This window comes from Rattus rattus, chromosome 8, assembly GCF_011064425.1.
Source record: "Rattus rattus isolate New Zealand chromosome 8, Rrattus_CSIRO_v1, whole genome shotgun sequence".
Taxonomy (NCBI): Eukaryota; Metazoa; Chordata; class Mammalia; order Rodentia; family Muridae; genus Rattus; species Rattus rattus.
Window position 1 is genome coordinate 109,236,697 of NC_046161.1, and position 17,599 is coordinate 109,254,295.

The window sequence follows — 17,599 nt, forward strand, 5'->3', positions numbered from 1 at the left end:
TGATGGGTAATGCACAGAAACATGAAACCTCTCAGAGCCAGGAAGAAATGCTAGAGGATCAGCGGTCCTTTAACAGAAGGAAGGGTCTTTGACAGGTCCGTGAGTAAACAGGCTGTGGCCTGGGGAATGAAGCTCTAAGCTTGAGACTGTAGTAAATGAAACTGACAGAAGTGAAGAAGAGACAGAGAAAGAAGAAAAGGAGGGAGGGAGGAAGGGATGGGAGAGAGAAGCAAGGAAGGTTCAGCTGGGCATGTTGGTGCAGTCCTATAAGCCCAGCCTTCATTTGGAGACTAAGGTGCAGGAAGACTGCCATTTAAACAAACGGCCAATGGCCAGAAGGCCTGGAAAGACACTGCAGCAAAGAAAACACAAAGGGACAAGGGCGCATACGGCAGTGCTGAGCACCAGAGAGGTGACACATTTTGGAGAAAGTCGACTGGAACACAATGCTGAGAGCCTGCACAGCAGCAAAGGGTCTCAGTCACTGCTGACACATCGCTGGCAACCTCATGTCTTCATCGCGGTATCTACAGTCATGGCTGCTGTTTACTACAGGGAGTTGGAATTCACGGCCACAGGAAAACTACACTCATCAGTAACCATCCAAACTTGAAACAATCCGAATGCTCCTAGGTGGATGAGTGGTGGAAAGTGTGGTATGTATAGGAGTAAAATATTATTCTGCACCAAAAGAAATGAGCTACAGAATGATGCAAAGACGTGGATGAAACTTAAGAATGTGTTACTATAGGAGGGACGCCAATATGGAAGGATGCCCGTGAGACATTCTGGGGCACAGTGGTAGCAAAAGTAGTTTCCGAGTGTTAGCGGGAGAAAAGATGAGTAAGGAGGACTCAGATTTTTAAGGCCATGAGGTTATTGTGTGCAGTGTGACAATGACAGAGTGTAAAACTAGAGTGAAGCCTCGTGTACAGCATGAACTCAGGAAGTTACGAGAAGGGTTGGTGTGGGCTCACTGGTTATAACAAATCACATGGTGGGGCTTTGATGGGAGGAGAGGGCGAGTTCTGGGTGGACAGGAGGTACAGAAACCGCCTACATCCAATTTTTGTGAACCCAAGAGAGCTCTAAACATGAAAGACTATTTTGTAAAAACATGAATAAAATTCCAGGGAGGGAAGTACTAATGGGCAAATCCACTCCAAATGCAAAGCACAGGCCGAGCAGGCAGTCCACTGGAGGGTTTGCCCAGCAAGTGGGAGGGGTTTGCCCAGCAAGTGGGAGGGGTTTGCCCAGCAAGTGGGAGGGGTTTGCCCAGCAAGTGGGAGGGGCTTGCCTAGCAAGTGGGAGGGGTTTGCCTAGCAAGTGGGAGGCTCATGAATGTTATGCTTTATCAAGCATAGCCTTTAAATTCACCCACCCGAAAGTTAGTAGGCACGGCATACTTAACTTTAAAAAGATTATGACTGTCCTATAAAATAATTATAATAAACTGAAATATGCTTTAAAATATTTTTGTACAGTGATCACAGTAATTTTACATCTCACACAGCCTTCTGTCTATTACCTTAAATTGGAAAACACAGTGCTTTGTGTAAAGATCTGGCCTTCAACTGAACCCTACAGGAACGGTGAAGCTTTTTCTCCACTGGAAAAGTTTCATATACGTTCTCAGTAAATATGTATAGGAAACTTTTTATTTGAGAACAATCTTAAAAACCTATCTACCTACTACATTTTCAAGTCATTCAGTTGGCCTGGAAGTGAGGAGAACACAAAGGACACGCATTGTGGCTCTGGTCACTGTCACCAGAAGAGACGCTGGCTCCTGCAGTTATATGTGAGGAAAACTACTTTCAGAAGAAGCTGTGAGCCTGTGAGTGGGTTCAGGCAGTAAAGGCGCTTGCCTGACTCTGACTGACCCCCAGGACCCACCTCACAGAATTAACTGATCCCCTAAAGTTGTTCTCTGACCTCCACTAGAACACCACGGTATGTCCACAATAAATAAGGAAAACAGAATAAAAGAATCTTAAAATTGTATTAAATTCATCCCTGCTTTGAAATTATTTTAAAATCAAGCATTTTGAAAACACTGCAATCTCAAAAACAACAACAACAACAAAAAAAAAATACAAAACTCGGACTATCCCTGCAAAACTACCGTAAGAGGAATACATTTTAAGTCTGTGGTTTCTAATTTTTAATTATATGTTTTGAAGCAATGGTTTGTGGAATCTAAGAGTAAACAAAATAGCAGAAAGCACTAATTACAGGCCTGTGTTTAAACTGAGTTTAGTCACTAAGAATAATCTCAGAGAACAAGACACGTGCTATTAATTCCCTTGAACGTCCCTTCACAGTGAACAGAAGCCCTGTTTGTATAAGGAAAAGACAAAGTCACGTGTGCAGACACAGGAGGCGCACATCCGGGAGTGAGTCTGCTTGGATGACGAGAGGAGGAAGCTCTGCATACCCCGCTTTGGTTGGCAGCACACTTCTAGTCTTTGCTCTGGTGAACACGTGTAGAGTCGGTACGCTTCCTCAAGGGCACTTCTATACCACCTCTTCTTATTCGTACATTCTGCCGTCTACAGAAATGCATAAATTCAGACAAGGAATACTGTTTAGTTTTAAATGTTAATTTTGTTTTAGAATCTATACTTGATGGAACACTTGCTGGAGCTAAGTCTAATTTGAGCACCATATAAACATCACGTAGGCTTGGTATCTGGCTATTATTCTATTGCTTTAAAACTTAACAGTCTTATGAGAATCTTGCAAGTTAATAACCAATTCATTAATATGATATGATGCATCTCCCATGCTCCCAGGGTAAGCAAGCAGTCAGAAGAGTTTATCTGAACGGTAACGTTAACCTCACTTTATGTGACAGAGAATGAGAGTAAAGTGGTAGGGAATGACAAAGCAATGTTTTCAGTGTAAGAACTTTAATTCTATTTGCACTCACTTTGGCATTGTGTCAGACCTACACACACACACACACACACACACACACACACACACACACACAATTTCACCTGCTGTGCCCAGCCTCTCCATGTATATAATATGTGAGTATGTGAGTCTGGGTGCACACACACACACACACACACACACACACACACACACACACAAATTTCACCTGCTGTGCCCAGCCTCTCCATGGATATACTATGTGAGTATGTGAGTCTGGACACACACACACACACACACACACACACACACACACACACACACCTCCTGCTGTGCCCCAGCCTCTCTGTGTATATAATATGTGAGTATGTGAGTCTGGGCACACACACACACACACACACACACACACACACACACACACACACACACACTTCTCCTGCTGTGCCCCAGCCGCTCTGTGTATATAATATGTGAGTATGTGAGTCTGGGCACACACACACACACACACACACACACACACACACACACACACACTCTTCCCCTGCTATGCCCCAGCCTCTCTGTGTATATAGTAAGTGAGTCTGATCAGCCAACCACAGACCTTTCATGAGGACTACTGGAGACAATGGATGATAGTTTCTATGACAGGAAGAACTCAGTGTATGTCATTTTAATAAGACATTGCACATTTTCTAGATGTTTAAAAAAATCTGAGTTAAAAAATATAAATCATCTAATACAGCAATTTTTCTAAAATTTTTAATTGCTAGGAAGTTTTTTATGTGTTTAAATATTACAATTTATAAAATGCGTGACAATTTTCCTTTTGAAAATGCCATCAAAGAGAATATGGATACAAGTTTACTACTGATACAAGTTTACTACCCATGCATAAAGATCTTAAGCTTGTCCTAGATAAAAGAAATGATGCGTGTGTGACACAATTGTCCGCCTCTACAGCATTCCCTCTCTACTCACAGAATGAAACTGTGTACAAAGCCCTTTTCGAATGCCACATGATTCTTGTAGTCCCCAAATTAATATCAACTATATGTTCCAACTATGCCCAACATTGTCATTTAATGATCTGCTGTATTCTGACATATGTCATAGTTACAGATGGCCATGACTATCACCGCCACAAACAAGGGTCCATGACGACAGTGGAGGTTTCTCTTTGTATCTTTCGTGGTGCCACGGGTCTGACACCTCACTGAGCGTTGAGAACATTCAGAAAACGCCTCTTAACTATGCTTCTGAACAATCACTGGTAATTGAAGCATTAAAAAAGTTTAATCAAAAATACTTTTTACATAAAATGTAAATTTGATTCATTTGCTAAGTTATTTCTCAGTTTAAGAGAATGAAAATGTAATCAATCCAATTTGTTAACTGTAATCTTTAGTGTTTACAGTTTATGTGCTTTGTGTACGGCCACAGTGTGTTTGGAAGCTAAAGGGCAACTTGAGAAGCTTAGTTCTCTCCTCCTACCAGGTCAGTTCTAGGGATTAAACTCAGGTTATCAGGTGTGGAGACAGAACCATCTTGCTGGCTTTCACACTGTAAATGTAAATTAAGACTGTCAGGGAGGGCATGGTGACCCATAGCTTCAACCCGAGCACCCAGGAGGTAGAGAGAGGTAGGTGGATCTCTGTGAGTTCAAAGTCAGCCTGGTCTCCATAGTGAGCTCTAGGCCAGCCACGGCTATATAGAGAGACCTTGTCTTGAACATATATATTAGTGTTTTAGTCCATATATCTCTGGAGCACTAATGTAGTCATGATGATAATGTAGTCAAGCTGTACAGTGGAAATATCTTCATAAAACTGAACAGATGCTCTACGACTACCTTTAAAGAAACAGCTTGGGACCGTTAGCTACAATGAACTACAGAGAGTGAAGGGAGCCAGAAAGCTGTGACTCTGTCTGTCTGTCCGGGCTTCTGGAAGAACTTATGGTAGATACAGGACACCTAATGGCTGGACAAATTAACACTTTTCAAAGGTGCTCAACAGTTGAGCCTTGACTTCACCAAGAATTTTTAATTCTACAATTAGACTCAACTGTACACTGTTTGTTTTGTTTTGTTTTTTTTTATTCAAGAGGTGGCAGGTTCAAGCTCTAGGGGTTTTGAATTTCTGTTTTTGCCATTCTCTGAACTCTTTCTCACTGAGTCAACCGTAAGTAGTGCTTTTTCTATTCTTCAAATACAGTATGCATTTATAAGCACTTGAAAATGTATAGGCATTTATTTTACATTGTTATTAATATATATGTGTTTTATTTTCAACTTTCTTTCTGATTATGCAATTTATTGATTGATTCAACACAATGTAGCTCCCTCTTGGGGATCTGTAAGTGAGCAGACAATACTCATCTCTGGCCTACTGTGTGAACTCTGTGTGGGGTGAAACAGGCCTACGGGGCAGGAGGCAAGGGCAGGAGGCAAGGGCAGGAGGCAAGGGCAATCACCAAGCAGAGTGAGTGAGGGCAGCAGGGTAGGCAGAGGATCCACTGAGATGGTGTCTTTTGAACAAAGACTTGGAGGAGGTTGGGGAGTCAGCCATTTAGCTCTTCAAGGGAAGAATGTTTCTGTAGAAGACATCCTCAAAGATCGGATATGGATCCATATTTGGGATGCATCAAAGAACCCAGGGTGGCAGAGAGAGAATGATAAAGAAGGAAAGTGCCAGAAAATTACTAAGGGCCAGAACAGGGAGAGCCATGAAGCCATCAAAGGTGTTTGGTTACTACCCACCATGAGCAGTGACACTGCAGAGCTTTGAGGAAATGTTTGCCTGCCTCTTTCCCCCTTTCTGAGACATGGTCTTAACTCATACCCAGGCTGGCCGGAACTTGCCATGCCCGTCTCACTCTGAGAACTGGACTCACACGTACCACCATACCTGGCTTTGTTTATTGCCCACCAACAATCAATCTGACTGCTTTGATGAGATCTGCTATGCAGAAGTCAGTGTAGCTGTGGAACAGCTGCTTAGCAGACTACAGTAACAGCCCAGCTAGGAGACCACGGTGATATGGAAGCCCAGCTAGGAGACCACGGTGATATGGAAGCCCAGCTAGGAGACCACGGTGATACGGACCAGGGAGACACTTTGAGTGTATGAATTCTGTTATTCCATTCCAGCTTCCATTACTTGAGTAACGTTAGTAACAGACTGCTTTAACTGTTAGAGTTTTATCATTAACACCTTGTGTATTTTACAGACCAATACCACCACTCTAAGTTCCACGTTCCCACAAATACTAAGATTGTTCTTGTTCACACTGAGCTTTTGCTAACAGTCAATTCAACAGACATCCTCTGAGTTACATATTCCACACCGAAAAGTGCATTCTGCTTTCCCACCGTAGGCTCGTTTCCTATCGCTGTGGTAGGATTGTGAAGTTTACATAGCAGGCTTGATGCTTTGCTTCACACACTTAGACCAGGGCATTGTCTACAACATAGTGTCATCAAAAATGAGTATCACAATTGTATTTTCAAAATTGTCACTTGTTCACAGCAATCACACTAGCTGAGATATAACTGAATTTCCATTTTAGGTATTATTCAGTAAAGCTCTGTTCATATTAGGTGTTCTGCTTGGGTCCACTGCTTTGTCAGGCACACAATCATGCTACACACATTATTGGAACTGAGATGATTCCGTGGGTCGGAGCGCTGGATGCTCTTCAAGGAGACCCAGGTTTAATGTCCAGGACTCAGATGGCAACTCACAGCTGCTTTTACTCCAGTTCCTATTCACATAAAATATGAATTTAAAACCATCATTTTGCTTTTTTCTTTCCTGTTTGTGCAATTTTGCTTTCTTTTAGCTAATTATATAACTAAAACACAATATTAAATGTTAGAATGTGGAAATTTAACATACTTTTTTATATTCCAATTTCCTACACAAATGATTAGTTTCTCCTCTAGTTAAAATAGTCAGATGAGTTCATATGCTTTCTAAAATATGAACTGGATCAAATCACTCTATAGAGGACTTCATAATAAGTGTGTTTGTGTCCTGTTCCTGGAGGTGACCCTGTGATATAGCTCTTTGTACACAGATCCAGCAAGGAAAGAGCTGGATTCTCAGAAGTGTGGACAATCCTGAGAGTGCAAGGGAGAACACCACCTCTGAATATATTCTTGCCCAAGAGGAATCCGCCTGGAGCCCTCTGGACACAGGAACCTAGGAGCAGCCTGGGAAAAGATCCTTACAGTTTCTAGCCACGCCTGGAGCTGACCAGGTACCACAGCTCTCTGTATCCAGATACTGCTGGGAGACAGTGGGTCTCCAGGAGTGCTGACACACAGACTCAGAGGAGGGTCAAGTCATTGTCAGAGACAGCAACACTAGCTAACACCAAAGATAAGCAGATGGTGAGAGTCAAGGGCAAGAACCTAAGCAAGGCCACTTGGCATCATAAGAACCTACCACACACAACGTACACCACAGCAAGCCCTGAATACCCTAACACAATGGAAAAGTAAGATTTTGATTTAAAATCACAACTCATGATGATGTTGGAGGAATTTAAGAAGGACATAAATGGCTCCCTTAAAGAAATACAGGACGACACAGGTAAACAGGTAGAAGCCCTTAAAGAGGAAACACAAAAGTCCCTTAAACAATTACAGGAAAACAGAACCAAACTGGTAAGGGAATTAAACAAAACCATTGAGGATCTAATAGTGGAAATAGAAACAATAAGGAAATCTCAAAGGGAGAAAACCCTGGAGATGAAAAATCTAGGAAAGAGATCAGAAGTCATAGACACAAGCATTGCCAACAGAATACAAAAAATAGAAAAGAGAATCTCAGGGCCAGAAGATACCATAGAAAACATTAATACAGCCATCAAAGAAAATGCAAAACACAAAAAATTCCTAAACCAAAACATCCAGGAAATTCAGGACATGATGAGAAGACCAAACCTAAGGATAATAGAAGAAAGTGAAGACTCCCAACTTAAAGGGTCAGTAAATACCTTCAACAAAATTATAGGAGAAAATGTACCTAACATAAAGAAAGAGATGCCCACAAACATACAAGAAGCCTACAAACTCCAAATAGATTGCATCAGAAAAGAAATTTCTCCAGTCACATGATAGTCAAAACACCAAATACACAGAACAAAAAAAAAAAAAAAAACAAAAAACCTAAAAGCTGTAAGGGGAAAGGTAAAGTAACCTTTAAAGGGTAGACCTATAAGAATTACACCAGACTTCTCACCAGAGACTATGAAAGCCAGAAATCCTGGGCAAATGTCACACAGATTCTAAGAGAACATAAATGCCAAGGCAGGCTAACTATATCCAGCAAAAGTCTCAATTACCATAGATGGAAAAACCAAGATATTCCATGATAAAACCAAATTTACACACTATCTTTCCAAAAATCCAGCCCTACAAAGGGTAATAGAAAACTTCAAAACAAAGAGGGAAACTACACCCTGGAAAAAGCAAGAAAGTAATCTAATTTCAAAAGAAGATAGCCACACAAACATAATTCCAGCTCTAACAAAAAAAGTAACAAGAAACAACAATCATTGGTCCCTAATATCTCTCAATATCAATGGACTCAACTCCCCAATAAAAAGATATAGACTAGCAGACTGGATACGTAAAGAGGACCCAGCATTTTGCTGCACACAAGAAACACACCTCAGTAACAAAGACAGACACTACCTCAGAGTAAAAGGCTGGAAAACAATTTTCCAAGCAAATGGTACCAAGAAACAAGCTGGAGTAGCCATTCTAATATTGAATAAAATCGACTTTCAACCAAAAGTTATCAAAAAAGATAAGGAAGGACATTTCATATTCAGCAAAGGAAAAAATCCACCAAGATGAACTTTCGATCCTAAATATCTATGCTCCAAATGCAAGGGCACCTACATTCATAAAAGAAACCTTACTAAAGCTCAAAGCACACATTGCACCTCACACAGTAATAGTGGGAGGCTTCAACACCCAATTCTCATCAATGAACAGATAATGGAAACAAAAACTAAACAGAGACACAGAAACTAACAGAAGTTATCAACCAAATGGATTTAACAGATAGCTATAGAACATTTCATCCCAAAACAAAAGAATATACCTTCATCTCAGCACCTCATGGTACCTTCTCCAAAACTGACCATATAATTAGTCACAAAACAGGCTGCAACAGAAGATTGAAAAAGTCCCAGGCATCCTATCAGATAACCATGAACTAAGACTGGTCTTTATTAACAACAAAAACAACAGGAAGCTTACATGCATACACATGGAAGCTGAACAATGCTCTACTCAACGATAACTTGGTCAAGAAAGAAATTAAAGACTTTTTAGAATATAATGAAAATGAAGGCACAACATACCCAAACTTATGGGACACAATTAAAGCAGCGCTAAGAGGAAAACTCATAGCTCTGAGTGCCTCCAAAGAGAAACTGGAGAGAGCATACACTAGCAGCTTGACAGCACACCTAAAATCACTAGAACAAAAAGAAGCAAATACACCCAAGAGGAGCAGAAGGCAGGAAATAATAAAACTCAGAGCTGAAATCAACAAAGTAGAAACAAAAAGAACTATATAAAGAATCAACAAAACCAGGAGCTGGTTCTTTGGGAAAACCAACAAGACAGATAAACCTTTAGCCAGACTAACCAGAGGGCACAGAGAGTGTATCCAAATTAACAAAATCAGAATGAAAAGGGAGACATAACAACAGAATCTGAGGAAATTCAAAAAATCATCAGATGCTACTAAAAACCTATATTCAACAAAACTTGAAAATCTGCAGGAAATGGACAATTTTCTAGACAGATATCAGGTACCAAAGTTAAATTAGGATCAGATAAACTAACTATACAGTTCCATAACTCCTAAAGAAATAGAAGTAGTCATTAAAAGTCTCCTAACAAAAAAAAAAGCCTAGGACCAGATGAGTTTAGTGCAGAATTCTATCAGACCTGCATAGAAAACCTAATACCAATATTCTCCAAACTATTCCACAAAATGAAAACAGAATGAACACTACCCAGTTCCTTCCATGAAGCCACAATTACATGTATACCTAAACCACACAAAGACTCAACAAAGAAAGGGAACTTCAAACCAGTTTCCCTTATGAATATCAATGCAAAAATACTCAATAAAATTCTAGTGAACGGAATCCAAGAACACATCAAAACAATCATCCATCATGATCAAGTAGGCTTCATTCCAGGGATACAGGGATGGTTTAATATATGGATGCAGGAACGGTTTAATATATGGAACTCCATCAAAATAATCCACTATATAAACAAACTCCAAGAAAAAAAAACTACATGATCATCTCATGATATACTGAGAGAGCATTTGACAAAATTCAACACCCCTTCATGACAAAGGTCCTGGAAAGATCAGGAATTCAAGGCCCTTACCTAAACATAGTAAAAGCCATATACAGCAAACCAGTAGCCAGCATCAAACTAAATGGAGAGAAGCTTGAAGCAATTCCACTATAATCAGGGACTAGACAAGGCTGCCCATTCTTTCTCTACTTATTCAATATAGTACTCAAAGTCCTAGCCAGATCAATCAGACGACAAAAGGAGATTAAAGGGATACAAATTGGAAAGGAAGAAGTCAAAACACCACAACTTGCAGATGATGTGATAGTGTACTTAGGTGACACAAAAGTCCCACCAGAGCTCCTCCAGCTGATAAACAACCTGCCCAGTGGTTGGAGCTAAAACTAACTCAGACAAATCGGTAGCCTCCTCTACTCAAAGGATAAACAGGCTGAGAAAGAAATTAGGGAAACAACACATTTCACAATAGTCACAAATAATATAAAATACCTCACTGTGGTTCTAACCAAGCAAGTGAATGGTCTGTATGACAAGAACTTCAAGTCTCTGAAGAAAGAATTTGAAGATCTCAGAAGATGGAAAGATCTCCCATGCTCATGGATTGGCAGAATAAATATTGTAAAAATGGCCATCTTGCTGAAAGCAATCTACAGATTCAATGCAATCCCCATCAAAAGTCCAACTCAATTCTTCATAGAATTAGAAAGAGCAATTTACAAATTCATTTGATATAACAAAAAACTCAGAATAGCAAAAACTATCCTCAACAATTAAAGAACTTCTGGGGGAATCACCATCCCTGACCTCAAGCAGTATTACAGAGCAATAGTGATTTAAAAAAACAAAACAAAACTGTATGGTATTGGTACAGAGACAAGCAGGTAGATCAATGCAATAGAACTGAAGACCCAGAAATGAACCCACACACCCATGGTCACTTGATCTTTGACAAAGGAGCCAAAACCATCCAATGGGAAAAAAAGACAGCATTTTCAACAAATGGTGCCAGTTCAACTGGCAGTCAGCATGTAGAAGAATGTAGATCGACTTATTCTTATTGCCCTGTACAGAGCTCAAGTCCAAATGGATCAAGAACATCCATATAAAACCAAATGCACTCAAACCAATAGAAGAAAAAGTGGGGAAGAGCTTCGAACACACGGGAAAAGTGGGGAAATTTTCCTGAACAGAACACCAACAGCTTATGCTCTAAGATCAAGCAGGAATTGACAAATGGGACTTTTGCATAAAATTGCAAAGCTTCTGTAAGGCGAAGGACACTGTCATTAGGACAAAATGGCAACCAACAGATTGTGAAAAGATCTTTACTAATCCTACATCCAATAGAGGGCTAATATGCAAAGAACTCAAGAAGATAGACTTCAAAGAATCAAATAACCCTATTAAAAATGGGGTACAGAGGTAAACAAAGAATTCTCAGCTGAGGAATATCAAATGGCTAAGAAGCACCTAAAGAAATGTTCGACATCCTTAGTCATCAGGGAAAGAGAAATCCAAACAACCCTGAGATTTTACCTCACACCAGTGAGAATGGCTAAGATAAAAAACTCAGGTGACAACAGATGCTGGTGAGGATGTGGAGAAAGAGGAACACTCCTCCATTTTTGGTGGGACTGCAAGGTGGTACGACCACTCCGGAAATCAGTCTGGAGGTTTCTCAAAACAAAAAACAAAAAACAAAAAACATAGTACTACCTGAGGACCCAGCTATACCACTCCTGGGCATATACCCAAAAGATGTTCCAACAAATAACAAGGACACATGCTCCACTATGTTCATAGCAGCCTTATTTATAATTGCCAGAAGCTGGAAAGAACCCAGATGCCCTTCAACAGAGGAATGGATACAGAAAATGTGGTACATTTACACAATGGATTAGTACTCAGCTATTAAAAACAATGACTTCATGAAATTCATAGGCAAATGGATGAAACTAGAAAATATCATCCTGAGTGAGGTAACCCAATTTAAAAAAAAAAACAAACCACATATGGTTTGCACTCACTGATAAGTGGATATTAGCCCAAAAGCTCAGAATAGCCAAGATACAATTCTCAAACCACATGAAGCTCAAGAAGAAGGAAGAGCAATGTTTGGATGCTTTAGTCCTTCTTAGAAGGGGGAAGAAAAATATTCATAGGAGGAGATGTGGAGACAAAGTTTGGAGCAGACACTGAAGGAAAGGCCATCCAGAGACTGCCCCATCTGGGGATCCAGCCCATACAGCCACCAAATTCAGACAATATTGTGTTGCCAAGAAGTGCATGCTGACAGGAGCCTGATATAGCTGTCTCCTGAGAGGCTCTGACAAATACAGAGGCGGGTGCATGCAGCCGACCATTGGACTGAGAATGGGGTCCCCAATGGAGGAGTTAGAGAAAGGACTGAAGGAGCTGAAGGGGTTTGCAACCCCATAAGAAGAACAATATCAACAAACCAGAGCTCCCAGGGACTAAACCACCATCCAAAGAGTACACATGGACTGACCCATGGCTCTAGCTGCATATGTAGCAGAGGATGGCCTTGTTAGGCACCAATGGGAGGAGAAGCCCTTGGCTCTGCCAAGGCTCGATCTCCCATTGTAGGGGAATGTCAAGAGGTGTGGAGGTGGGAATGGGTGGGTGGACGGGTGGGGGAGCAGCCTCATAGAAAAAGGGGGAGGGAAGAGGGGTTAGAGGTGTTCATGGACAGGAAACCAGGAAAGGGAAAAACATTTAAAATATAAATTTTAAAAATTCCAATTAAATAAAAGTGTGTTTGTAACCATCCTTAAAAACAGCTGCCCTAGACACAAGTCATTCACTTGGAATCCTCCAGGCCGAGGCCTCTGGGTTGTCAAGAGAGGCCCAGTACCTCACTAAACAAATTCATCCCACATCCTCATTATTAGGTTAATATGTATCGAGAATGAATAAACACCAAGCTTGAATGTATTGCAATGGTAACATGGTGATTCATGTCACTTCCTAACACAAATAACAGTCATGAGGTGGCATAAGCCTTTGGTTTCAGGATTCGGGAGGCATAAACAAGTGGTCCTCTGTGAGTTCCAGGCCAGGCAGATCTACACAGCAAGTTCCAGCCAGTCAGAGGTATACAAAGCAACCCTTTCCAGAAGGAAAACATTTTTAAAGATGAATACCTACAGGAGGGCATGTGACTCTTCTGCTTGTCTATTAACTTTCAAAAGATAAAATGTCCTCCAATTGCTGTATCCCTCACAAAATTAAAAAATTTCCACTAATATTCAATTGTTAAACAATGTTCAAATTGTTTACATTTCTTTTCATGCCAGCTCTTGCACATCATGCACAAGAAGCACAGCCCAGGCTGCCAGTAGTCCCCTTGATCCTCAGACCACTCTTCTCCCCAAGTTACTATATCCTCTGGTGTTAAAATGAAATAGAAGAGAAGCCAAAGAAAATGTTTTTGTTGATCTGCAATTATACAATGTTATGGTTGATACTTTGTAGGCTTGAAGAAAGTATATTTTCATGGTACTTTTTAAAATTATTTCTGAGATAATTAAAATAATTACATCATTCCCACCTTCCCTTTCCTTCTTCCAAATCTTCTCATGTACCCCTCCTTGCTCTCTTTCAAATTCACAGTCCTTTTTGTTTTTGTTGTGAATGTATGATGAGCGTGTGTGTGTGTGTGTGTGTGTGTGTGTGTGTGTGTGTGTGTGTGTGTATTCCTAAATATAGAAATACAGCTGCAAAGTACACATAGTACTGCTTGGATGTCTATGTATTAAGGGCTGGCCACTTGGTATTGGATACCAATTGGTGTGCTGTTGCTGGGGAAGACTATGTTTTCCACTCTCAGTATTCCTTAGTGTTCTGTGTCTAGGGTTGAGGCCCATGAAATCCCCCTTCCGTGTAAACACGTCTGTTGGTGTCATCCTTTCTTAGGGCATATTTCCCTAGGCATGTTTTTGAGACTTCACAGGTGTAACTTCATAGACCTAGCATTTTGTGGAGACCCACTCCAAAGCAAACTTCCCGTTCCTGATTCTTTTAATCTTTCCCTTTAACATAATGATGCAGAAATTGCACTGTAGAGGCATCCATTGGTGTTGAGCACAGCAGTCTTCCTTTTGATTAGTTGTGGTTTGCTACAGTTCTCTTCATCTGTGGCAAAGTGTTTTCCTGAGGGGTGAAAACTATACTCATCTGTGAATACAAGGATAGCTGTTCAGGACGTAGTTAGAGATGGTGCTGGTTCAGTAAGGGCCATGACTTAACTGCCCCAGAGGGTCGTGACTTAACTGCCCCAGAGGGTCATGACTTAACTGCCCCAGAGGGTCATGACTTAACTGCCCCAGAGGGTCATGACTTAACTGCCCTGGGCAGCTGCTTAGGTTCCTAGCACCAGGCAGGATGTCCCCTTGTTGAGCAAGCCTTAGTCTAATCACAGAGACGCTGCCTACCACCAAGTATGCTTGCCACTCCTGTGCACTTAGGGTTATGGTGCCATACTGGTCATTGAGGTGGTTTATACGCAACATTGCTAGGTCAGACTATTGGTTGCTGCCCTCCCTTGGGAGCTTGCATGGTACATTCTGGTAACAGGAAAGAGAATCCTCATGAAGGAGGCTTTCAAGTCAGATCCAGCTCAGGTCTCTGGGCCCTGAGTCCAAAGTACATTCTGTTTTGACAATAGGGACTTACCTTAAAGAAATTTATTTTTCTGGCTTAAACGTGTGGTCTTAGGAATGCTGCCACAGTCTCTGTGCTTTCCAATATGAAAGACACTGTTTCCTTGGATCATCACCTCTGGCTTTTAGAATCCCCTCCACATAGACTCCTGAGCCTTGGATGGGAGCAGGAAGGTTTGATAGAAACATCCCATTTAGGATTGAGAATTCCAAAGTCTTTCACTCTTTGTACACTGTACAGTCGTGGGTCTCTGTGTTAATTCTCCTTTACTGTGAGAAGCCTCTTTGATGAGGGTTGAGAGAAACATTACGAGTCGTTTTATTGCTCTGCTCCTTCAACAGATTTAGGGCATTAGGGTTTCCCCTAGACCCATGACCTAGCTAGCCTCAGGTTGATGGCCACTTTAGCAGTGTCAGGTATGGCTTCCATCTGATTGATTAGGCCTTAAATCCCATCAACAGCTGTTGTCCCCATAATGCCTGTGCCACTATTGCACTAGTAAGACCTTGTAAGCAGGCTCCTGCTGTGGGTCAGCGTTTGTAGCCAGTGACACTGATGCTTGCCGTTCTCTCCTGTAGTGTACAGGGCATCTTCTAGCACCAGGAATGCTGGTCAGCGGAGGGGAAGCATCTGGTTAGGCACAGCTTGACTTCTGGGTCTGAACACAAGTAAGTATTGTTGGAAAGAATTTTTTTTGTGAATGTTCTGTGGCATGTTGGTTGTTGTGTTTGTTTGACATTTTGTTTGTTGGTTTGTTGTCTGGGTTTTTGTTTGTTTTGCAAGTCTATGTGTGACTGGTGTATCTGGGAGCAGCTCCATTGGCAGGGCAGTGTCTTCCTTCTAGCAGTTACTGTAAGCACATATCTCACTGCTATTCCACATTGTTCTATTTGGATGGCATGTGGACTCCTTTTTAACCTCTGCATCATTATCTCTAAGCACAGTCCAGAGTGCCGGCCATTCTCAGTAGCTTCATCTCTCTTCAGCTGTGATGACCAGAAACCCTCACTCTGCACAGCTTTCCTGAGGGAAGCTGGACATCAGTATGCAGTGTTACTCAGGCTCTTGGGTACATGCATCGCATGGTCAAATGAACAACTCTTGTACTTTGCATGAAGTGAAGGAAAACAACCACCTTTCTTTTTCCCTCCAAGGATAAAGGTGCAGGGAAACTTCCACAGCATTCTGATGTTTTCTCTTAAGAAACATTTGTATGTTAAATGTCAGTGTTATAGACTTAGGTAAATTAAGCTGTTTTGGCAATTCCCTTTGCACGATCTGCATAAATTTCTGGGGGGGCGGGGGAGCGGAGAGAGGGGAAGGGAGAGGAGAGGGGAGGGAAGGAATGGGAGGGGGAGAGAAAAGGGGAGAAGGGGAAATGGGGAGGAGAAGGGGAGATGAGGAGCAGTGGTAGATGTTTGCATGGTGTATGTGCAGGTACTTATGTGTGTACCTGTGGAAGTGCAGAGCCAGAGAGAAGAATGTGTTTCCTATCCTGCTGCTCTCCCTGTTATTCCCTGGAGACAGTCTCCCACTGGGCCTGGAGCTTGCTTGTTGTGCTGGGCTGACTGACCAACAAGCTCCGGCAATCGTCCTATCTTGGATCCTAATACCCCTGGGTTTACAGGTCCTCTCAGTCAGGCTTGGACTGCTCATAGGTGCTGACATCTAAACTCAAGTCACAATTCTTATGCAGCGAGTGTGCTTAGCCACAGAACCATGAACCATCTGTCTGACACACACACTCTCTCTCTCTCTCTCTCTCTCTCTCTCTCTCTCTCTCTCTCTCTCTCTCTCTCTCTGCCTTATTTTGTAATATAGAAATACAATTTTTGTCCTTGGATTAGAGGTCTAAAATCTCACATAGTTTACTAAAACCTGGCTATCTGTAATTAATGTTTACTTTCAAACTAGCTTTATTTCCTATCAACACAAAATTTTTTAAAGATTTATTTACTTATATTTTATGCTTACAATGTTTGCTTGCCAACATGTATATAAATGAACCACATGGAGGCTAGAAGGGGCTAGCAGATCCTCTAGAACTGGAGTTACAGACAATTGTGAACCACCATGTGGGTGTTGGGAACGGAACCTACGTCCTCTGTAAGGGCAGAAAGTGCTCTAAAACGCTGAGCACCCACAGAAAGGTTTCTTGAACCTGCTGTTTAAGAAGGAAATGCCAAGCTCATAACATGCAGGGTTAAGACCAATAATCTCAGCCATGACTCTGACTCTAGAAAACTCCATGCCTTTGTTACTTCTCTACTGCCCCAGCATTTGGGCTCTCTCCGTCACTGAACTCTGGGCAGAGGAGGGAGCGGCACTGGTCAGCTTGGGCTCAGTGTAACTCCAACATCTGGAGAATGTGTGGCAGTGACACGGCCAGCCTACGGCCAGCACAGACATCTTGGGGAGACTCAGCCTCAAAAATCACATTTCAAGGCTTATCTTATCAGTAGTTGAGTATTTGCCAAGCAACTGTAAGGCCCTGGGTTCAATCTCTTACACTACAGAAACAAATTTGTGGTAAACAAACATAAAAAGAAGCAGTAAAGAGAGAAGGAGAAGGGTTGACACCTACCGTGATCTCATGAGTGTAAACTAGATGAGTTTGCAAAGATGAGTGTGTGTGACCATTTCCAGAGTTGGGGAAGCTTGAGACTGAAGAGAGAGGTG

At 41.6% G+C, this 17,599-nt stretch overlaps 1 protein-coding gene across 1 annotated transcript in view; it reads right to left on the reverse strand.

The window, feature by feature from the left end:
• Zcwpw2 (zinc finger CW-type and PWWP domain containing 2) overlaps nt 1-17,599 on the reverse strand; it is a 90,401-nt gene that overhangs the window by 23,012 nt on the left and 49,790 nt on the right. The window contains exon 4 of the mRNA XM_032911075.1: nt 2,438-2,552. Within this exon, the coding sequence (XP_032766966.1) occupies nt 2,438-2,552 (115 nt within the window). The remainder of the gene's footprint in view (nt 1-2,437; nt 2,553-17,599) is intronic.